General features: G+C 43.9%; 1 protein-coding gene across 1 annotated transcript in view; it reads left to right on the top strand.

Moving 5' to 3' along the window:
• LOC119953524 ((E3-independent) E2 ubiquitin-conjugating enzyme UBE2O-like) overlaps positions 1–24,905 on the top strand; it is a 197,595-nt gene that overhangs the window by 129,432 nt on the left and 43,258 nt on the right. The window contains exons 9-12 of the mRNA XM_038777892.1: positions 9,278–9,428; positions 10,530–11,113; positions 15,116–15,270; positions 21,545–21,657. Of these exons, the coding sequence (XP_038633820.1) occupies positions 9,278–9,428; positions 10,530–11,113; positions 15,116–15,270; positions 21,545–21,657 (1,003 nt within the window). The remainder of the gene's footprint in view (positions 1–9,277; positions 9,429–10,529; positions 11,114–15,115; positions 15,271–21,544; positions 21,658–24,905) is intronic.

Raw genomic sequence — 24,905 nt, 5'->3', positions numbered from 1 at the left:
ATCTTAGTGTCATCTGCAAACTTGGACACATTGCCCTTGGTCCCCAACTCCAAATCATCTATGTAAATTGTGAACAATTGTGGGCCCAACACGGATCCCTGAGGGACACCACTAGCTACTGATTGCCAACCAGAGAAACACCCATTAATCCCCACTCTTTGCTTTCTATTAATTAACCAATCCTCTATCCATGCTACTACTTTACCCTTAATGCCATGCATCTTTATCTTATGCAGCAACCTTTTGTGTGGCACCTTGTCAAAGGCTTTCTGGAAATCCAGATATACCACATCCATTGGCTCCCCATTATCTACCGCTCTGGTAATGTCCTCAAAAAATTCCACTAAATTAGTTAGGCACGACCTGCCCTTTATGAACCCATGCTGCGTCTGCCCAATGGGACAATTTCCATCCAGATGCCTCGCTATTTCTTCCTTGATGATAGATTCCAGCATCTTCCCTACTACCGAAGTTAAGCTCACTGGCCTATAATTTTCCGCTCTCTGCCTACTTTTTTTAACAGTGGTGTCACGTTTGCTAATTTCCAGTCCACCGGGACCACCCCAGAGTCTAGTGAATTTTGGTAAATTATCACTAGTGCATCTGCAATTTCCCTAGCCATCTCTTTTAGCACTCTGGGATGCATTCCATCAGGGACAGGAGACTTGTCTACCTTTAGCCCCATTAGCTTGCCCATCACTACCTCCTTAGTGATAATAATCCTCTCGGAAGGTGTCCTCACCTGTCATAGCCTCATTTCTATCAGTCGCTGGCATGTTATTTGTGTCTTCCACTGTGAAGACCGACCCAAAAAACCTGTTCAGTTCTTCAGCCATTTCCTCATCTCCCATTATTAAAGGCGCTGCTCGTGCTTCTCCAGTGCTTTGAGGTGCCTCTTGTAGGCTGTCCAAGTGTCTTAAGCATATAGGAATGTGTGAATCACAGCTGCCCACCAACCATATCCTTAATCTTGGATTTGAGATCCTTGTCCTCAAATACTCTTCCTCAGTTGGCCGAAGGCTGGGCTGCCACATTGGAGGTACAATCATAGAATTTACAGTGCAGAAGGAGGCCATTTGGCTCACCGAGTCTGCACCGGCTCTTGAAAAGAGCACCTAACTTAAGCCCATACCATCACCCTACCCCTGTAACCCAGTAACTCCAGCAAACTTTTTAAACACGAAGAGCAATTTAGCATGATCAATCAACCTAACCTGCATATCTTTGGACTGTGGGAGGAAGGCGGAGCACCCGGATGAAATCCACACAGACACTGGGAGAACGTGCAGACTCCACACAGACAGTGGCCCAAGCCGGGGATCGAACCTGGGACCCTGGAGCTGTGAAGCAACAGTGCTAACCACGGTGCTACTGTGCTGCCACCGTTGAAGGATTTTGCCACCTATGTCTGCCTTCCTTGACTCACCCGATGTATGAGCTGCGCTGTGAAAACTAGTGATTCCAAACAAACCTGTTGGACTTTAACCTGGTGTTGTAAGAATTTTTACTGTGCCCACCCCAGGCCAACGCCGGCATCTCCACATCTTGCCTTCCTTAAGAGGCAAATGGTCCACATTTTCCAAGATTTTGCTGTTGATATTAATTGATGGGGGGAGGTACGGTTGTAGGAACTGGTTGGAAGAGAGGACCTTTGCTTTCCAGATGTTTAGTGAAAGACCCATTTTCTCATTTGCTTCAGAGAAGCAGCACAGTTTTCGCCTCCTTGCATTAAAAGTGATATAATTGTATTGGAAACACTTTAGCGAAGGTTCACTTGACTGATTCCTGGGATGAAGAGGTTTTTATATGTGAAAGTTTTGAATCGTTTGGGCCATATCAATTGGAGTTTAGAAGAATGAGAGGTGACCTTATTGAAACATACACGATCCTGAGGGGATTTGACATGGTGGGAGGCTAGAACTAAGGGGCATAGTTTAAAAAATTGGAGTCTCCCATTTAAGAGTGAGATAAGAATCTTTTTCTTTGTGGGTTGAGATCCAGGAAGGCTGGGCCAGGGAATATATAAGGCTAAGTTGGTTCAACAAGGAAATCAAGTTATGGAGGGCAGGCAGAAAGTGGAGCCAAGTCCACAATCTGATGAGCTATGAGGAGGTGGCTTCAGGGGTTAAATGGTCTAATTCTAATTCCTGTTGTACATTGGCCAAGAATTTATCCTTCGCCCCCTTTTTTATTTCGATATCCAATAGCATAGGGTTATGTATTAATCCCAATGGAGGTCCTGTGATGAGGACCATGTGGTTTCCCATGACATGGAATATTAACTTCCCTTTTAAGGGGGTGGGGCTTCCTCTTAACAAGGAGAGCCCAGCTTGTATAAAAGCCCCGGCCTGGGTGTAGCTTGAGGAAAGAGACCCCTCAGGGAGTGGAAGAGTTTTGGAATTGTAATGTAATAAACCTTGTTAGTTCATTTCTACTGTAATTATGCTTTCTACTTACCGCGTATTCAACAGATTAGTTTTCACGTATAAGCTGATGACACCCAGTTCTGTCTCTGCATCTCACAATGGGAGGCAGTGGCGTAGTAGTATTGTGGCTGGACCAGTAATCTAGCGATCCAGAGTCATGCTCTGGGGACTCGCGTTTGAATCTCACCATTGCAGATGGGGAAATTTGAATTCAATAAAAGGGAAGTTAATATTCCAAGGAGGTTATGGGAAACCACATGGTCCTGATCACGTTCCCGGGACCTCCATTGGGGTTATAACATAACCCGATGTTTTTGGATGTCAAAATAAAATTGAAAGTCTAAAGGTGGCCATGAAACCATTATCAATTGTCGTTAAACCATCTGGTTCACTGATGTCCTTCAGGGCAGAAAATCTGTCGTCCTTGCCTGGCCTAGCCTACAAGTAACTCCAGATCCACAGCAATGTGATTGACTCTTAAATGCTCTCGGGGATGGGCAATAAATGCTCGTCCAATCAGCGATGCCCACATCCCATGAATGAATAATTTAAAAACAAATACTTCCACTGTTGCTAAATTATCAGAGCTTAAGCATGGTAGCATAGTGGTTAGCACTATGGTTTCACAGTGCCAGGGTCCCAGATTCGATTCTCGGCTTGGGTCACTGCCTGTGCGGAGTCTGCACATTCTCCCCTTGTCTGCGTGGGTTTCCTCTGGGTGCTCCGGTTAGGTAATTTGGACATTCTGAATTCTCCTTCAGTGTACCCGAACAGGCGCCGGAATATGGCCACTAGGGGCTTTTCACAATAACTTCATTGCAGTGTTAATGTAAGCCTACTTATGGCAATAAAGAGACCAGAGGGGAAATTTCTTCTCACACAGTGGTGAGCATCTGGAACAGGCTGTGGTAGAGGCCGGTAAAATTTTGTCTTTTAAAAAACAGTTAGACAGTTACATGGGCAGAGTGGGTTTAGAGGGATATGGGCCAAATGTGAGCAAGTGGGACTAGTTTAGTGATAGAAACTGGGTGGCATGGATAAACTGGGCCAAAGGGCCTGGTTCCATGCTGTAAACATCTATGACTCTATGACATCATCATGAGCAGAGGTTTCCTCCAATTAAATCTTGGAAGACTGAAGCCATTGTCTTTGGTTCCTACTTCAAAATCTGTTTCCTAGCTACAAACAGCAACCCCCTTCATGGTTTGAGGGACTAGACTAGAATTTTGAGAGACTTCCTGTCATTCACCCCTCCCTAGTCCTCTGAAAACTGCACTCATCTAATTGTGACCTGTTGAGAATTCCTGCTTTTAATGGCTCCACCATTGGTGGCCATGCTGTCAGCTGCCTGGGACCCTCAGCTCAGGCATTACCTCCCTAAAGCTCTTTGACTCCCTACCTCTCTTTCTTCCTGTGAGCCACTCCTTAAAATCAACTTTTCTGACTTAAGTTTTGGACTATCTGGGTTAATGTTGTCTCCTGTGGCCCATTTTGCTTTATGATGTCCCTGTGAAGCACCTTGGCAAGTTTTATTACTTTAAACCACTATAGAAATATTTATATTATGAGGAAAAGAACAGCATACCAGATATCCCAAGAAAACTAATATTAAACTAAGAACAGGGACTCCCCCAATTAGCATAAGCAAAATAAAAGTAGTAGAAGAAAGTAATCGCACTAAAGGCTGACCAATCTCGAGGACCAGATAGTTTCCATCGCAAGATTTTAAGGGATGCCCTAACTACGATCTTACAAAGTTCCCTTGATTTGGGAACCATTCCTTTTGATTGGAAAATTGAGTATGTCAATCTACTGTTTAAGGAAGGTTAGAGGCAGAAACAGGAGAATTGTAGACCAGTTAGCCTAACGCCTGTTGGGAAATTATTGGAGACTATAATTAAGGATTATAGTTGATCAGGGAGTCGGCATGGATTTGTAACGGTATGCCTTTTGAACCTAATCAAACCTTTTTAAAAAGTGGCTAAATTAGTGGATAGGGGAATGTCTATGAATGTTGTTTATATGGAGTTCCAAAAAGCATTTGATGAAATCCCTTCTAAAAGGCTGTTAGCTACAGTTAAAGTTCAGAATTGACGCCAACTTGTTGACCTGGTGCGAAATTGGCCAAGTGGCAGAGACAGAATAGGGATAATGGGAAGGTACTCGAATTGACCAGATGTATTCACTGTTTATTAATGACTTTGATGATGAAATAGAAAGCCACATATCCAAATTTGTTGATGTCACCAAGATCGGTGGCATTGTAAACAATGTAGGTGAAAATTGTGAAGTATTAATTAAGTGAATGGTCAGATGGTTTTCAATGTCGACAAATGTGAGCTCATCTACTTTGGAACCTAGAAAGGATAAAATCAAATAGTCAAAAACTAAAGGCAGTGGAGATCTAGAGAGACTTGGGAGTTCACATACATCACTGAAATGTCATGAACAGGTGCAGAAAATAATCCAAGTCTAATGGAACGCTGAGCTTTATACATCAATGACTAGAATACAACAGGTGGAAGTTGTATTTCAGTTCTACAAAGGCCTGGTTAGACCACACCTGGAATACTGTACCGGGATGGGAATCACACTGTAGGAAGAATACATTGGGCACGGTTCACCCAAATGGGAACAAAGAAAGATGGTGAGTGAGCGTGTTTAGCTGCGTGTTTCTCTGCACTCGCAGTACCGAGAAACACATGGCTATTCAACATAACACGTGTTGTATAAGGGGCCTGAATGGGGAATGCGCAACCAATAAGAACATAAGAACTTTAAGGGCAGCACGGTAGCATTGTGGATAGCACAATTGCTTCACAGCTCCAGGGTCCCAGGTTCAATTCCGGCTTGGGTCACTGTCTGTGCGGAGTCTGCACATCCTCCCCGTGTGTGCGTGGGTTTCCTCCAGGTGCTTCGGTTTCCTCCCACAGTCCAAAGATGTGCACGTTAGGTGGATTGGACATGATAAATTGCCCTTAGTGTCCAAAATTGCCCTTAGTGTTGGGTGGGGTTACTGTGTTATGGGGATAGGGTGGAGGTGTTAACCTTGGGTAGGATGCTCTTTCCAGGAGCCGGTGCAGACTCGATGGGCCGAATGGCCTCCTTCTGCACTGTAAATTCTATGATCTATAACTAAGAGCAGGAGTCGGCCATAGGGCCCCTCGAGCCTGCTCCGCCATTCAATGAGATCATGGCTGCCGCACATAGCCCCGTTTTGTAAATTTTTGTACAGTGGGGAACTCTGCTCGCAGGAACTCCCCAGTGTAGTGAGAATTGGGACACTATCTCCGAGGCCCCAGAAGCGATCCTTGACCTGGGCATCCTGGCAGTGCCCTTGCCAGCTGGTAATGCCACTTGGCCAGTGTCAGGCTGGCACTGCCAGGGTGCCCAGGTGGCACCAGCAGTGCCAGGGCACCATCCTTCCCAAAGGGCACGTAGCTGGGGGCCCACTGGGAGATCCCCATAAGTGCCATCCCCATTTGTGGGGACCACTGTGAACGGTGCTTGCCCAAGGACTGAGGCGAAAGGGATGAATCCCAAAGCCTCCGGTATCTCCGGAATCTCGCACATTAGATTGAGATTTGACTTGCTCTAATATGCAGATTTGTCAAAATGTGATCTCGGCCACAATGAGCCAGATTTGCATCGCGATGTCCCGCGAGATCATGTTGGATCTTGTGAGGCGTTGAGAGCCAGGAAGCGGGGCCTCCCGGCTTTTATCGGCCGCGGTGAGCTGCTTTTCCAGTGCAGAGTGGCTATTGGATCGCGCCCATTGACTTGAGAGTGAATGCAGCATTGATTTTCAGAATATCTCCAAATTTGCGGTGACACCTAATTGTGTGGGAGGGTGAGCTGTGAGGAGGATGCAGCGATCCTTCTGTGTAATTTGGACAGGCTGAGTGAGTGGGCAAATGAATGGCAGGTGCAATGCAATGTAGATAAATGAGAGATTACCCACTTTGGTAGCAAAAACAAGAAGGCAAACTATTATCTGAATGGCCATAATTTAGAATAGGGGAACGTGCAGTGAGACCTGGGTGACCTCGTACACCAGTCGCTGAAGGTAAGCATGCAGGTGCAGCAGGCAGTAAAGAAGACAAATGTTATGCTGGCCTTCATTGCGAGAGGATTCGAGTACAGGAGCAGGGATATCTTGCTGCAATTATACAGGGCCTTGGTGAGGCCTCACCTGGGGTATTGTGTGCAGTTTTGGTCTCCTTCTAGAACAAGAACATAGAACATACAGTGCAGAAGGAGGCCATTCGGCCCATCAAGTCTGCACCGACCCACGTAAGCCCTCACCCACCCTATCCTGGTAACCCACTAACCCCCTCCTAACCTTTTTTGGTCACTAAGGGCAATTTATAATTGCCAATCCACCTAATCTGCACATCTTTGGACTGTGGGGGGGGAAACCGGAGCACCCGGAGGAAACACTCGCAGACACTGGGAGAACGTGCAGACTGCGCACAGGCAGTGACCCAGCAGGGAATCGACCTGGGACCCTGGCGCTGTGAAGCCACAGTGCTAATCACTTGTGCTGCCCATATCTGAGGAAGGATGTTCTTGCTATAGAGGGAGTGCAGCGCAGGTTTACCAGACTGATTCCTGGGATGGCGGGACTGATGTACGAGGAGAGATTGAATCAGTAGTATTGTATTCACTGGAGTTCAGAAGAATGAGAGGAGATCTCGTAGAAACCTATAAAATTCTAACAGGACTGGACAGGGTAGATGCAGGAAGGATGTTCCCGATGGTGGGTGTGTCCAGAACCAGGGGTCATAGTCTGAGGATACAGGATAGACCATTTCGGACAGGGATGAGGAGAAATTTATCCACCCAGAGAGCAGTGAGCCTGTGAATTCACTTCCACAGGAAGTAATTGTTTTATGTTTTCAAGAAGCCGTTAGATATAGCAATTAGGGCAAAGGGGATCAAAGGAAATGGGAAAAGTGGGATTAGACTATTGAGTTGGTTGATCATAATGAATGGCGGAGTGGGCTTGAAGAGCCAAATGGCCGCCCCCTATTTTTTCTGTTTCTATGATTTACCAGAATGATATCTGGACTTCAAGGGGTGATATCAAGGGGTAACCTATGTGGAGACATAGAACAGACATAGAACAGTACAGCACAGAACAGGCCCTTCGGCCCTCGATGTTGTGCCGAGCAATGATCACCCCACTCAAACCCACGCAACCCGTATACCCGTAACCCAACAATCCCCCCATTAACCTTACACTACGGGCAATTTAGCATGGCCAATCCACCTAACCCGCACATCTTTGGACTGTGGGAGGAAACCGGAGCACCCGGAGGAAACCCACGCACACACAGGGAGGACGTGCAGACTCCACACAGACAGTGACCCAGCCGGGAATCGAACCTGGGACCCTGGAGCTGTGAAGCATTGATGCTAACCACCATGCTACCGTGAGGCATGGAGAGAGTACGAATTGATGAGGGTTGTAATTGAAGTTTTTCAATATATTAAGCAGAATAGATGGGGTGGATTAAAAGCTATTTCTGCACTTCTAAGACTAGGGGACATTCTAAAAATTAAAGCTAGACTTTTTAAGGTGTGAAATTAGTGAACACTTCTATGCACAAAGTTTGGTAGAAGTTTAGAATTTTATTGAGCAAATGGTAATTGATGCTGGATGGGCAGCACGGCCTCACAGTGGTTGGCACTGTTGCTTCACAGCACCAGGGACCCGGGTGCAATTCCTGGCTTGGGTTACTACGCTGAGTCTGCACGTTCTCCTGTGTCTGCGTGGGTTTCCTCCGGGTGCTCCGGTTTCCTCCCACAAGCCCCAAAAGACGTGCTGTTAGGTGAATTGGACATTCTGAATTGTCCCTCGGTGTACCTGAACAGGTGCCGGAATGTGGCGACGAGAGGATTTTCACAGTAACTTCATTGCAGTGTTGATGTAAACCTACTTGTGATACGAATAAAGATTATTATTATTCTTCATTTTTGATCACTAAAGTAGTAAGGGATATCGATAAAGGTGAGTGTATGTAGTCAGATTGCAGATAGAACAGGCTGGATGGTCTTAATGACCATTGTAATTCTTTAAAATTCTGTACCTCGGGATTGTGAATGCTCAGTTAATGAGTATGATTAAGACTGAGATTGATGGATTTTTGGCTACTTAAAGGTGTCGAGGTGTAGGGTAGCGGGTAAATAAGCTTGATTGTGTTAAATGTATTACTCCTATTCCTTTTTTATGAATCTCACAATATGAAGTTCAGTTCTCTATGGAATTGTTTAGTTTTCTTGTGCAATAAAGAACTTTTGTAGAATCTGGAGCACGTCTAATGTTTTGGCCTATGGTCCTGATTGAAGGATTTAAGGACTGAATTTTCCTCACATTTTCATTCTTGTCAGTCGAATGGTGAACTGGATAATATGCAGGATCATTGTACCGAAATATAAATGTTCTTTCTCTCTCTCTACAGATGCTGCCTGACCTGAGTATTTCCAACGTTTTCTGTTTTCATTTCAGATTTGCAGCATTTAGCTTTTGAATGATATGAGAGACAGCTTCACTTTATTCCACCATTGGTCAGGGCACCCTTGGGTTATATTTCTCAAAACCAAATGGCAAATGCATCAAAAATATTTCAGGAATTTGTGATTTGACCAAAACATCAAGAAATTTTGGAAAACGTTGATTCATTAAGTTATATTTTGAAGTCAGTATAGAAAGGGACATGACCATTTTATTTGTGGGACTGTTCCTGTAGATGAGTGGACAATAACTCTCCTGTTATTTCAAATTCAATTTATATTTTGAAATTGATTGTCGAAGATGATGTACCCATTTGTGTTTTTCCTTTCTCTAGGGTGAAACGCTTGAACTGTTATGACCATGCTCGCATGGTCTTGGCAGAGCGGGCTGTGTACGTGCTCCCAGGAGATCCTGAATGTACAGCTATTTCTTCGGAGGGCCCAGAAGGAAATTCCATCATTGCTGTGAATTCTGTTGTCAGAAAGGTAACTTCAGTATGGAGATACTGTGCCTAAGGCAGGTAACTAATCAAGAGTGACTACTCCTTTAAGGAGAGCATAATAACTCTTGTCTATTTGATGAATGAACTTCATAGATAAGTGTGAGGTGCTATATTTAGTAGGAAGGATAAGGAGGCCACGTACTCCTTTCAAAAAGTCTCTAAATGGGTCAAGGAACCTGGATGTACAAATATATAAATTACTAAATATAGCAATACATATTAATAAGACCATTTTAAAGAAAGCAAAGAAAACACTGGGGTTCCTTTCTAGAGGGATAGAATTCCAAGTCAAAATTATGTTAAACTTATATAGAACATTTGCTTAGATCACATTTGGAATACTGCGAACCACCTGGTTCATATTTGGAAAGGACAAAGTGGCACAAAGATATGCTGGTATGGTATCAGAACTGAGTGGATAGACTTGTCATGAAAGACTGAACAAACTAGGATTCCTTTCTCAGAGAAAGGTGAGCTGATTGAGGACCTTTTTAAATTATGAAGGGATTTGGGTGCAGAGATGGTGCTTCCATTTGGGCAAGAGTGAGATTGGAACCAGGAGCCATTAATAAGTCAGTCATCCAGGGAATGGTGAGAATGTGGAACTGGCTTTAACAAAGAGTAGTTAAGGTGAATAGCTGGATTTTGAGGGAAAGCAGGACAAACAGGAGGAGGAAAGGTTAGATGGTTATGTTGATAGGGTGAGTTAGGAGGGGGTTCTTGTGGAGCATGAACACTGGCATAGACCGGTTGGATTCTAAGGCTTTTTGTGCTGTAAATATTTTGTAATGTGTGTAATTCTGTCTCAAAAGTATTACTTTTTAATACTGCACATCCAATTTCTAAGTCAGTTAGAAAGACACTTACACATTTAAAATAATTTACCTTGCTTAAGACCGCCTCAGATGAGCAAGGTAAGCAGATTCTTTAATTGATTATATGGAAGTATTGTAGGAATGTGGGGGGCCGGGTTCATGGCTTTATTCAGAAAGTAATTTGTCAATGTGCTGCAATTTGTGATTATATTTGGCAGCTGTATGTGTGACTGAACCTTCTGCAACTTGTCCTTCTGTCCTTTCATAAGGTTAAACGCCTCTTTGACAAGGAGATAGTGAAGAAAATCTTGAATAATTTGGATGATGTGGATCACTCTGACAAGTTCACAGTTGCTTTGGGTGATGGATCTGTCATGGTCACCTCAACTGTTTTTGGACTTAGTGGCTCTAAACCAAGATTAGGTTGGGAGGGCACACCTCAACTGACGATAAGACTGAGCTCCCAGTCTGTAAATGGGGATGTAGAGAAGGAACTTGTTCTCAGCAATGGCCCAGTCCCTACCGATGCTGTTAATGCTGACAATCAGTTGGAACAAAGAGTGAAAGTGGGAAACGTGAAGGTTTTGGGCCAGTTTCCAGTGGTATTAGGTGAAGATTTGCTGGAAAGTAGCCAGACTCTGAAACTTCAGCTAACAGAACAAGATGCAGATGACGAAGGTGCTGAGGATACCGATGAAACTAGCTCAATTTCTTCTTCTGCAAGTTCAACCGCATCATCGCAAAGTGGGGGACAAGGACGTAAAAAAAGTATCCCACTTTCTATTAAAAACTTGAAGAAGAAACACAAGAAGAAAAAAAACAAATCCTCCAGAGAATTCAAGCCAGGTGACAGGTGAGATATTACAGTCTGACAGAGAAGCAGTCGGTCAAATGCTACTGGTGATGGATTGAAGGTCTGACTTTTTTTTTGCTGGACCTGTATTCCAAACCTTTTGTGATTGATGCAGTACAACATCCAGATCCCTCTGCAAGTCTAAGCTTTGCAAGCTCCCACCGTTTCGATAAGCACCTTTTTCATTCTTCCTGCCAAAATGGACAATTTCAGTATTAATATAGTAACATTCTTAGAAAATAGAGCACAGTAAGAAGTCTTACAAAACCAGGGCAAAATCCAACATGTTTGTTTCAAGCACTAGCTTTCGGAGCACTGCTCAGGTGAACCTGAGGAAGGAGCAGTGCTCCGAACGCTAGTGTTTGAAACAAACATGTTGGACTTTAATCTGGTGTTGTAAGACTTCTTACTGTGCTCACCCCAGTCCAACACCGGCATCTCCACATCTTAGAAAATAGAAGCAGGATAAGGCCATTCAGCCCTTTGAGCCTGTCCGCCATTCATTATGATCATGGCTGATAATCAGGTTTGATACCCTGATCCATCCTTCCTCCTCTTCCCACCCTCCACCCCCAGCTATATTTAATTCCTCCTTGAAATTTGACAACGTTTTGGCCTCAACTACTTTCTGTGGTAGTAAATTCCACAGATTCACCATTCTCTGGCTGAAGATATTTCTCCTCGCCTCAGTCCTAACCCCTTATCCTCAAACTATGACCCCTAGTACTGGACTCCCCTACCATCGGGAACATTCTTTCTGAATCTACCGTGTCTAATACTGTTATAATTTTGTACGCTTCTATGAGATCCCCTCTTACACTTCTAAACTCCAATAAATATAATCCTAACCGACTTAGTCTCTCCTTACGTGACAATCCCGTCATCCAGTAATCAATCTGATAAACCGTTACTGCGCTCCCTCAAGAGCTAGCAAGAGCATTTCTCCTCCGTTAAGGACACTAAAACTGCACACAATACTCCAGGTGTGGCCTCACCAATGCCCTACACAATTGCAGTAAAACAACCTTATTCCTATTCTTAAATCCTCTCGCTATGACGGTCAACATACCATTTGCCTTCTTTATTACCTCCTTTACCTGCACGCTTACTTTCAGCAACTGTTGGATGAGGACACCATGGTCTCGTTGAGTGTTGCCTCTCTAAATTTGCTCCTATGCAAATAATAATCTGCCGCCTTGCTTTTGCTACCGAAGTGGATAACCTCACATTTATCCACATTGTACTGCATCTGCTGTGCATGTGTCTACTCACTCAGCCTGTCCAAATCCAGCTGAAGCATCTCTGCATCCTCCTCACAGCTCACCCTCCCAACTTTTTATCATCTGCAAACCTGGAGATAATACATTTAGTTCCTTCGTCCAAATCATTAATATATAATGTGAACAGTTGGGGTCCTAGCACAAATCCCTGCGGTACCCCACTAGTCGCTGCCTGCCAATTTGTCCGCATTATACTCATCAGATTTTGCCTGCTCACACTTTTTTCCTGTCTTTATTATGTATGAGGACTAGATATTTACGCAAAAAAGCCTTAGAACCTTGAATTATTCACAAGTACGTATCTGGGCTGGCTCACGTAAGTTTCAATTGTTTGAAAATTTCTAAAGGTGTGAGCCGGAGAAAACTGTTGCAATAGGAACCTATGTGCAGAGGGCAAAAGTTAACTACAGTCTCTTTCACCTAATTATTTTCCTTGGTACTATTTGAAAGAACGCAAGCAAGTCTGAGCTGTAAAGTCTATCACCAGGAACACAAGATCTTTACTTCTCGGAGCTCTCAAATCTTTTCTCTTTGAAAAAGTGAGTGAGATTTCAGCAGGTTTTATGATCAAATGAAATGTCTTGAGAGGTTTCCAGTGGTTGGAAATTGGTTAGTGGTGTTCCAAATAATCCAAATGAAAATCACTTAAATAAATTAATAATTTTGATATGGAGCTAGCGGGAGTGGTATTCGGGTTTACAGATGATAAAACGGGAGAAATACTAAATGATTTAAGGGTTAGAAAAGCTTTAAAGGAGGATTATTAAGATGACAAAATGGTCAAAAAAAACAAAAGTGTTTAATAAGGGCACGGGGAGCCCACACCAAGTAAAATAAACATAACTTTATTTACAACACGATATGTACACTGCCCAGTAGATCCCTACCGGTTCCTCTTCTGGTCGGTGCTTTACTGGCCGACCTTTTATACAAAGGTTAATACAGGGTCTGGGGAGCTCAATCCGCAAGGACCATGGGAAGATGATCATTCCCACCCTGTAGTATTACAAATTTAATTACAAAGTAAATCTGAGGTTGTACTTCAAAAAGCTCATTGTGGAGAATGGTTGGACGATGGCGGGGGGTGATTGCCACTCCACGGAAGATCATTCATTCAAGAATCCCACTACTTTTCGCCAACTCTGCCATGGTTGTACATCCTCTTGGCCTGATCCCTCAAGGTAGTTGTGCCTCACTAACTTGATCGAGTTTATTGAGGAGGTGACAAAGATGATTGATGAGGAGAGGGTGGTGGATGTTGTTTACATGGACTTCAGTAAAGCCTTTGACAAGGTGCCTCATGGCAGACTGGTACAGAAGGTGAAGTCGCACGGGATCAGAGGTGAGGTGGTAAGGTGGATACAGAACTCGGTCACAGTAGGCAAGGAGTAGCAGTAGAAGGGTGTTTTTCTGAATGGAAGGTTGTGACTAGTGGTGTTCCACAGGGATCTGTGCTGGGGCCTCTGTTGTTTGTAGTATACATAAACGATTTGGAGGAAAATGTAGCCAGTCTGATTAGTAAGTTGGCGGATGACGCCAAGGTTGGTGGAGTAGCAGATAGTGTTGAGGATTGTCGGAACAAACCAGAACTTACAGAAGATATAAATGGCAAATGAAGTTTAATCCAGACAAATGTGAGGAAATGCATTTTGGTAGGTCTAACATAGAGGAGAAATATGCCGTAAATGGCAAATCTCTTAGGAATATAGAAAGTCAGAAAGATCTGGGCGTGCAGGTCCACAGATCTTTGAAGGTGGCTACACAAGTGGACAAGGTAGTCAAGTAAGCAGATGGAATGCTTGCCTTCATTGGACGAGACATCGAGTATAAAAACTGGCAAGTCATGCTACAGTTGGATTGAACCTTGGTATGGCTGCACTTGGAATATTGCGCACAATAATGGTCGCCACATTACCAGAAGGATGTGGAGGCTTTCGAGAGGATGCAGGGGAGGTTTACCAGGATGTTGCCTGGTCTGGAGCGTGTTAGCTATGTGGAGAGGCTGAATAGACTTGAGTGTTTTCATTAGAAAGACTGGAGGTTGAGGGGTGGGTAGGCACTCTTTCCCAGGGTGGAGGGGTCCACCAGGGGGCATAGGTTTAAGGTCCGTGGGGCAAAGTTTAGAGGAGATGTGTGAGGCAGGTTATTTACACAGAGGGTGGTGAGTGCCTGGAACGCGTTGCCAGGGGAGGTTGTGGAAGCAGATACATTAACGGCGTTCAAAAGGCATCTTGACAAACACATGGATCGGATGGGTAGGGATACGGCACAAGGAAGTGCTGAGGGTTTTGGCAAAATTTGGTACCATGACCAGTACAGGCTTGGAGGGCCGAAGGGCCAGTTCCTGTGCTGTTTTGTTCTTTGTAGTGAGCTCTGCATCTTGATGCTGTACCTTATCAAGCTGCTGTGTGGTCGAGCATCCTTCACTAAGTTTGTAGTTGTCATGAAGTTGTTTCAACATAACCTAGCAAATAAAATGCAGTTCTTGTTCTAACAGCCTCGCTGAGCAGCTCCTTACTCTTCATTTATGGATCACTTCTGGGCTTTATTATAAATTTGCTGCTTTCAGTCTTCCCATGTACATGGTGACCAAGATCAACGTATCAGAACCTGCTGTTGTCAGCCTCTCGCTCTCATTCTTAGGGTTCCCGTTAACTCTACTGCCATTGTGTAAATTTGAGAATCTGTCCATTCCAAACTCTAATTTTCAGTCCTTTCTTAGAATTGCTGTGGAGATCCTGAAAACCAGCACCAGTGTGGATGTGATGTGGCAGGATGGTACAGTAGAGAAAAATATTCGATCCAATGACTTGCTGCCAGTTCACCACGTAGATAATAATGAGTTCTGTCCTGGAGACTTTGTGCTGGATAAACGTGGTAAGTGTGAGGAAATTTTATTTCAGCTCATTCTTACAAATTATGAGAAGATATGGACAGAAAAGTCATCTTCGGTACCAAATAGCTGTCTATTTGGCTGTCGTAGAACTTACTCCTCAGTTAGGTGTGGTTTTCAGCCTCACTCCAGAATTGAAAAAGTCAAAATGGAGTTTTAAAAGTATTCTTTGTCCAATGAACGTTTTTGTTCTATTTTGCCTCGCCCAAGAGATTAGGTGACAGTGAATATAAGGGGTGTTACAACACCTGGTCAATTCCAGCCCCACTCGTCGTGGAGTCACAGCAAATGAATTCTTACAAATACCTGAAATATTTTGCCCTTGGCTGTCCAAGAATTGCAAAGAGAACAAAGAACAAAGAAAATTACAGCACAGGAACAGGCCCTTTGGCCCTCCCAGCCTGCGCCGTTCCAGATCCTTTATCTAAACCTGTCTCCAATTTTCCAAGGTCTACTTCCCTCTGTTCCCGCCCGTTCATATACCTGTCTAGATGCCTCTTAAATGATGCTATCGTGCCCACCTCTACCACCTCCGCTGGTAAAGCGTTCCAGGCACCCACCACCCTCTGCGTAAAAAACTTTCCACGCACATCTCTCTTAAACTTTCCCCCCCTCACCTTGAAATCGTGACCCCTTGTAACTGACACCCCCACTCTTGGGAAAAGCTTGTTGCTATCCAACCTGCCCATACCTCTCATAATTTTGTAGACCTCAATCAGGTCCCCCTCAACCTCCGTCTTTCCAACGAAAACAATCCTAATCTACTCAACCTTTCTTCATAGCTACCACCCTCCATACCAGGCAACATCCTGGTGAACCTCCTCTGCACCCTCTCCAAAGCATCCACTTCCTTCTGGTAATGTGGCAACCAGAACTGCACGCAGTATTCCAAATGTGGCCGAACCAAAGTCTTATACAACTGTAACATGACCTGCCAACTCTTGTACTCAATACCCCGTCCGATGAAGGCAAGCATGCTGTATGCCTTCTTGACCACTCTATCAACCTGCGTTGCCACCTTCAGGGTACAATGAACCTGAACTCCCAGATCTCTCTCTACATCAATTTTCCCCAGGACTCTTCCATTGACCATATAGTCCGCTCTTGAATTTGATCTTCCAAAATGCATCACCTCGCATTTGCCTGGATTGAACTCCATCTGCCATTTCTCTGCCCAACTCTCCAATTTATCTATATTTTGTTGTATTCTCTGACAGTCCTCCTCGCTATCTGCAACTCCACCAATCTTAGTATCATCTGCAAACTTGCTAATCAGACCACCTATACCTTCCTCCAGGTCATTTATGTAGATCACAAACAGCAGTGGTCCGAGAACGGATCCCTGTGGAACACCACTAGTCACCCTTCTCCATTTGGAGACACGAAATGTCACCAGGTTTGTAAGTTTAAGCACAATTACTGTATTTAGCAAGAACAAATATGAAATTACATAAGCACAACTGCCTTATGACAAGTTAATACTTGACTCCCCCTTTAATTGCCCCAACCTCTACCCACAAGACAGACAAACACAGGGGTGGAAAGGGGTAAAAATTAAGGTTATGATGAAAAGATAGAGTCCTTTGCTTCAGATGATGAGTTCTTTAGTTCACTTTCTTCACAGTATGAGTGTGGATTAAAGTCTCTGGTTTACAGCCTGTAGTGATCGTCCTTGCAATTAGCAATATCTTACCCGTGGGTTTTCCAGGAGAGGTTCCTGGCTTCACACCAGCCTGTTCTGCAGAGCGAGTTATCCGATTCTGATCTCTGCTTACATCAGCCTTTTCTGCAGGGAGCGAGTTGTCAGATTCTGGATTCTGCTTGCATCTTTTCTGGAGAGATGGTTGTTTTGAGAATTTGCTGGGTTTTCCTGGAGAAGAAGGGTAGGTTTTCATCCTTAGCTGTTCAAAGCGAAACTGAAAGCTCTTTAGGCCTCTGAACCATTTCAGTTGGAACAGGTCCAACCACCACCTGTTACCCGGAAGAGCACAGCCTTTTAAGCCCATTTATTGCCTACTAGCCACATCAATCAATCCAGGCTGATGTTAGCCTAAAATGGCAAAGGCTAATGGTTGTTCTAGTTTGAATTAAAGATGGAGGCAGCTTTGCCTTAAAAGTCACAGGTCCATTAAACATCCATGGATCAATAAAAGAAAGGGGAAATAAGGGAATAAACGGGAACAGACGGGAAGGACCTTTCCAGGGGATAGGCTAGAGTGCTTAACCATTGTGGTATGGGGTAGCTTTCAAGGACCAGCTGGACTTTGCTTCCAATCATTTTTATATGTTTGCACTAGTCTAAATGAGTACACTTCAGAAGTGATTCATGAGATGTGCAATATTAAGATATACTTATTTGTTCTTTCCATGACCAACTTGACCAGTCCATCTCGTGATTGGTAAAGTGTCAGCCTAAGCTTTGCCTTGTGCTGGGTGAAACAATACATTTTAAGCTAATGTGCAAAGTTACCACCATCCTAGTGAGGCATGCACATCAATAAGGTTTGCGATTCAGTTCCTGATGTCTGCTAATTTTATTCATCTCTGGTTGGGATTTGAAGTGTGACAATTAGTTACTGTCTATCCTCCTGTTGCTGATTGTTGTTCTGCTGGGTCTTTGTTCGCTTGGCTTAACCGACATTTGGATGTGGTGATATTGCCCAGGGAACTATATTCTAGCAAATTACAACCTTCAAGAAAGGTGGAGGAATGTAAAGTTTCAGAGAATGCTTTGGAAATGGAAAAGGAGTGCCATCCTGATGTGTCATTGATTGTGTGTCATCAAAATGGGGCGGTACAGTAGCACAGTGGTTAGCACTGTTGCTTCATAGCGCCAGAGTCCCAGGTTCGATTGCCGGCTTGGGTCACTATCTGTGCAGAGTCTGCGTGCTCTCCCTGTGTCTGCGTGGGTTTCCTCCCACAAATCCCGAAAGACGTGCTTGTTGAGTAAATTGGACATTCTGAATTCTCCTTCCGTGTACCCGAGCAGGCGCCTAAGGTATTTTCACAGTAACTTCATTGTAGTGTTAATGTAAGCCTACTTGTGACAACAGTAAAGATTATTATTATTGAGTTAATTCCTTTTTCTCAGTTACTCCTCCATAATCCCGCATTGTTCTTTTCATTTTTTTTCTTTGCCTCCCTTTCATGTTCTCAGGTTAAAACCAAGAAGCTATGCTAAACCAGTATAAACCAAAGGGCTTAATTTTTTGGCCCTGTCATTAGATTGGATTGGATTGGTTTTATTGTCACGTGTACCAAGGTATAGTGAAAAGGATTGTTCTGCGTGCAGCTCAAACAGATCCTTCCGTACGCGAAAAGAAAATACATAATAGGGCAAACATAAAATACACAATGTAACTACATAGACCCAGGCATTGGGTGAGGCATACATGAGTGTAGTACTACTCAGTAGTGAAGAGATCAGATCAGTCCAATTTTCCAATTGCAGATGACACAATTAGGTGGAAGTGTGAGTGGTGAGGAGGATGTAAAGAGGCTTTGAGGTAATTTAAACAAATTGAGTGAGTGGGAACATGGTAGATGCGGTATAACGTGGATAAACGTGAAGCTATGCACTTTGGTCGGCAAAATAGAATGGCAAAATATTATTTAAATGGCGATAGATTGGGAAATGTTGATGGGCAAAGGGACCCAGGTACCTTTGTACACCAGTCATTGAAAGCAAACATGTAGGTACAGTAAACAGTTAGGAAGGGAAATAATATGTTTGCTTTCATTTTGCAAGAAGATTTGAGTACAGTAGCAAGGATGTCTTCCTGCAGCCTTGGTGAGACCAGACCTGGAGTATTGTATACAGTTTAAGTCTACTTGCATAAGAATGGATATACTTGCCATGGAGGGAGTACAATGAAGGTTCATTGGAATTAGGAGCAGAAGTCGGCAATTCAGCCCCTCGAGCCTGCTCTGCCATCCAATCAGATCGTAGCTGATCTATTCCTGGTCTCAAATTCGCCTCCCTACTTGTTCCCCAGATTCCTTTACCCGTTTCTAAATCAGAAATATATCAATCTCCTTCTTGAAATCATTTAATGACTCTGATTCCACCGCACTATGGGGCAACGAGTTCCACAAATTCACCATCCTCTGCGAGAAGTAGTTCCTTCACATCTCGGTTCTAAATCTACCGCCTCTCAACCTATATCTGTGACCTCTCATTCCAGATTGCCCTACAATGGGGAACATTTGGTCTACATTTACTTATCAATCCCTTTTAGTATTTCATATACCTCGATCAGATCCCCCCTCATCCTTCTAAATTCCAGTGAGTATAAGCCCAAACTGTTTAATCTGTCCTTACACGTCAACCCTTTGATCCCTGGAAGCAATCTGGTGAACCTTTTCTGAACTGCTTCCAATGCCACCAGGTCCTTCCTCAAATAAGGAGACCAAAACTGGACACAATACTCCAGACAAAGGCTTTGACAAAGGGTCATCTGGATCGAAACATCAGCTCTTTTCTCTCCCTACAGATGCTGCCAGATCTGCTGAGATTTTCCAGCATTTTTTCTTGGGTCACAATAATAATAATAAGAATTGCTTATTGTCACAAGTAAGCTTCAATGCAGTACTGTGAAAAGCCTCTAGTGCCCACCTTCCGGCGCCTGTTTGGGGAGGCCGGTACGGGAATTGAACCCGCGCTGCTGGCCTTGTTCTGCATTACACGCCAGCTGTTTAGCCCACTGTGCTAAACCAGCCCCAATACTCCAGATGTGGTCTCACCAACACCCTATACAATTGCAGCAACTCTCTCTACTTTTGAACTTCACCAGAATGATTCTTGGGACTACAGGATTGTTGTATGAAGAGAAATTGGGTCGACTGGGCCTGTGTTCACTGGAGTTTCGGAAAATGAGAGGGGATTTCTTTGAAACATAAAATTCTGACAGCTGGGGATGCAGGGCTGATGTTTCCCCTGGCTAGGGTGGTCTAGAACAAGGGGTCACAGTCTCAGGATGTAGGGTTAGTAATTTAGGACTGAAATGAGAAGGAGATGAGGAATGGCATGGTGGCACAGTGGTTAGCACTGCTGCTTCATGTGCCAGGAACCCGGGTTCAATTCCGGCTTTGGGTGACTGTGAAGTTTTTATGTACTCCCCGGGTGATCTGGTTTCCTCCCACAGTCCAAAGATGTACAGGTTAGGTGAATTGGGCATGATCAATTGCCCCTTACTGTCCAGGGATGTGTAGATTAGGTTAAGGAAAAAGGTAAAATGCTTTTGAGGGTTGGTGCAGACTTGATGGGCCAAATGGCCTCCTTCTGCACTGTCGGGATTCTATGAAGTTTCTTTTTTAGTTTGCAGTGAACCTGTGGAATTCTCGACCACGTAAGGCTGTGTAGATCAAGTCACTAAATATACTTAAGGTGGAAATAGTTTTATTTCTAGATATCAGGTCTTGGGCCGAGCAGTTGCCATACCAGGCTGTGATGCAGCCAGATAGGATGCTTTCTATGGTGCATCCATAAAAATTGGCAAGAGTCAAATAGGACATGCTGAATTTCCTTAGTTCTTGAGGAGGTATAGGCGCTGTTGTGCTTTCTTGATCGTTGGTGGAACAGGACAGATTGTTGGTGATGTGCTCACCTAGGAATTTGAAACTGTTAACCATCTCCACCTTGGCCCCGTTGATGCTGACGGGTGTGTACGATACTTCTCTTCCTGAAGTCAATGACCAGCTCTTTAGTTTTCCTGACGCTGAGGGAGAGATTGTTGTCATTGCACCATGCCACTAGGTTCTCCATCTCCCTCCTGTACTCTGACTCATCGTTGTTCGAGATTGTGAGAGTGTGATAAAACGCTCTGTCTTGCTGTGAATTACTTTTAAATGCAGTTGGCCTATTCTAAATATTGGATCTGCTATTTAGAAGTTGGAGTAAGTGTGGGTGGCGCAGTGGCTAGCACCGCTGCCTCATAATGCTGAGGACCCGGGTTCGATTCCGTCCCGGGTCACTCTCCGTGTGGAGTTTGCACGTTCTCCCTATGTCTGCGTGGATCTTACCCTACAACCCAAAAAGATGTGCACCATGGGTGAATTGGCCACGCTATTTTGCCCCTTAATTGGAAAAAAAAGAAGTTGGAGTAATAAGTAATATCCCATGGAAAAAAAATAGAAAATTACCTCTGATGTTCGAGTTGAATTTTATTCATAATACAGACTTAAAAATAAAACAATTTCACTTGCTGCTGTGCTATTTTTGATTTTTCTGTTTTGCATTAACTTACTCTTTCCTCTAAGCTCAAGGTCCTCAGGAAGTCGGTGTTTATGGAGTTGTACAGTCTGTTGACCACATTGGGCGGACGTGCTCAGTGAAGTGGTTCAAACCAAAGGCAAATGGCACTGAGATTGAGGTGAGGAACTTGTCAAGTACCGACGTCAAAACTCTGCACGTTTTCTCACTTGTTCTCCGCTTTGGACATTGAATAACTATTAAGATACCTATAAAATTTAAGATCTGAGGATGCAGATACTTTTAGAACTCCATATAGTCAGAATGGATATTGCAGATAGGTATAGCATTTATTGATACCTTGATAACTCTGGACAGAAAAACAAGAAAATAGAAAAAACCTCCTTCCTTGTAAGACAATAATTTCATAATGGAGCTTGGAATTTTCTGTTCCTTCATGGGATGTGAGCTTTGCTGTAAAGGCCAGTATTTGTCCATCCCTTATTGCCCCTGAAAATTAATGGCTTGCTTAGCCATTTCAGGGGGCCATTAAGTTAAGGGCCAACCACAGTGCTGTGCGTCTGGGGATACTTGTAGGCCAGAGCAGGTAAGGATGGCAGATTTCCATCATACAGTAGAGAAGTTACAGTTTTTTAAAAAAAAAGGCCCTTTGGTCTATCATCTGCACCTGCCAAAAAAGAGAAAAAAAATAAACTAGTCGCTTTAACCCCATTTTCCAGCACCTGGTCAGTAGCCCTTGCAGGTTCCAGCACTTTGGATGCAGATCCAGTTACCTTTTACAGAAGCAAAATACTGCGGATAATGGAATCTGAACAAGAACAGAGGATGCTGGATAAACTCAGCCGGTCTACCAGCATCTATCAGGAGAGAAACAGAGTTAACATTTCGAGTCATAGACACTTTGTCAGAACTGAAAGGAGGGAAGAATGTTTTCAGAATAAAATAAGCTGCAGCATATTCCCCCATACAATTGATTCCAGCTGTAGTCTAACCAGCTTTTTCTACAGTTCCACCATTACATCTCATCATTACAGTTCCACCATTACATCTCACCATTACAGTTCCACCATTACATCTCATCATTACAGTTCCACCATTACATCTCATCATTACAGTTCCACCATTACATCTCATCATTACAGTTCCACCATTACATCTCATCATTACAGTTCCACCATTACATCTCATCATTACAGTTCCACCATTACATCTCACCATTACAGTTCCACCATTACATCTCATCATTACAGTTCCACCATTACATCTCATCATTACAGTTGCACCATTACATCTCATCATTACAGTTCCACCATTACATCTCATCATTACAGTTCCACCATTACATCTCATCATTACAGTTCCACCATTACATCTCATCATTCTTTCCCTAAAGGAACCAGATGGGTTTTTAAACAATTGATAGTTTCAAGGTCATTGTTACTGAGACTGGCTTTCAATTCCAGATTTTATTAATTAAATTTAAATGCCAGCAGTTGCCATGGTAGGATTTGAACATCCCAAGACCCCAGATTAGTAGCTGGACCTCTCAATGACATTACCACTGTGCTGCTATCTTTCCGTAAGTTCTGTAGCATGGGATTGCTGTAGCATGCTGTTCAGAAAGAGACCTATGGGATTTTGTCCTGGAGAATCAAAATAGTTTTCTATATTTGCTTTGCTCCTATTATTTTAACTTGTGTTGGAGGGGTGGGGGAGGGGGGGGTGGGGGGCGCGGAGAGAGAGAGGGGGGCAGTGGTATTAATATCTGGTATATCTGTTAAATTAATAAATATTTAAAGGCTAGTCTCAGTAAACCATTATTATAAAAATCCATCTGATTCATTATGGCCCTTCAGTCCTCTAATCTGCCAAAGTTACATGTGACTCCAGACCCACAGCAATGTGGTTGACCCTTAAATTCCTCCTGAAACAACCGAGCAAACCACTCAGTTGTATCAAACCGCTACAAAGTCTAAAAGGAAAGAAACCAGATGACCACCAGACCTTGACCGAGGCACCAGAAACTACAATGGCAAACACCTAGCAAAGTCATCCGTACTAGCATCTGGGGCTTGTGCCAAAATTAGGAGAGCTGTCCCATAGACTAGTATAGCGACAGCCTGCCATAGTCATACTCTCAGAATCATACCTTACAGATCATGACACAGCATCGCCATCCCTAGGAATGTCCTTTCCCACCAGCAGGACAGACCCACTAGAGGTAGAGGCATGGTGGCATACGATGGGGAGGCATTTGCCCTCTGAGTCCTCAGCATTGACTCTGGACCCTCTCATGGCCTTTCGAAACCAGGCAGTAACATTTCCATTCTCACTGATGGGGGAGCCTAGCGCATCAGTGCAAAAGACTAGATAGACTGAAGCATTTGCCACAATTCTGTGACTTTCACTTTAGTAATAGAGAGGGATAGGTGCGTGCAACAGGGCAAGGTTTACAATTGGGGGAAGGGTAAATACAATGCTGTCAGACAAGAATTGAAGTGCATAAGTTGGGAACATAGGCTGTCAGGGAAGGACACAAGTGAAATGTGGAACTTGTTCAAGGAACAGGTACTGCGTGTTTTTGATATGTATGTCCCTGTCAGGCAGGGAAGAGATGGTCGAGTGAGGGAACCATGGTTGACGAGAGGTTGAATGTCTTGTTGAGAGGAAGAAGGAGACTTGTATAAGGCCGAGGAAACAAGGTTCAGACAGGGTGCTGGAGGGATACAAGATAGCCAGGAGGGAACTGAAGAAAGGGATTAGGAGAGCTAAGAGAGGGCATGAAAAATCTTTGGCGGATAGGATCAAGGAAAACCCCAAGGCCTTTTACACATATGTGAGAAATATGAGAATGACTAGAGCGAGGGTAGGTCCGATCAAGGACAGTAGTGGGAGATTGTGTGTTGAGTCTGAAGAGATAGGAGAGGTCTTGAACAAGTATTTTTCTTCAGTATTTACAAACGAGAGGGGCCATATTGTTGGAGAGGACAGTGTCAAACAGACTGGTAAGCTCGAGGAGATACTTGTTAGGAAGGAAGATGTGTTGGGCATTTTGAAAAACTTGAGGATAGACAAGTCCCCCGGTCCTGACGGGATATATCCAAGGATTCTATGGGAAGCAAGAAATGAAATTGCAGAGCCGTTGGCAATGATCTTTTCGTCCTCGCTGTCAACAGGGGTGGTACCAGAGGATTGGAGAGTGGCGAATGTCATGCCCCTGTTCAAAAAAGGGAATAGGGATAACCCTGGGAATTACAGGCCAGTTAGTCTTACTTCGGTGGTAGGCAAAGTAATGGTAAGGGTACTGAGGGATAGGATTTCTGAGCATCTGGAAAGACGCTGCTTGATTAGGGATAGTCAGCACGGATTTGTGAGGGGTAGGTCTTGCCTTACAAGTCTTATTGACTT

The sequence above is a fragment of the Scyliorhinus canicula genome, chromosome 18, assembly GCF_902713615.1.
Source record: "Scyliorhinus canicula chromosome 18, sScyCan1.1, whole genome shotgun sequence".
In the NCBI taxonomy this organism is placed as follows: domain Eukaryota; kingdom Metazoa; phylum Chordata; class Chondrichthyes; order Carcharhiniformes; family Scyliorhinidae; genus Scyliorhinus; species Scyliorhinus canicula.
This window is presented reverse-complemented; position numbering and strand designations above follow the sequence as displayed.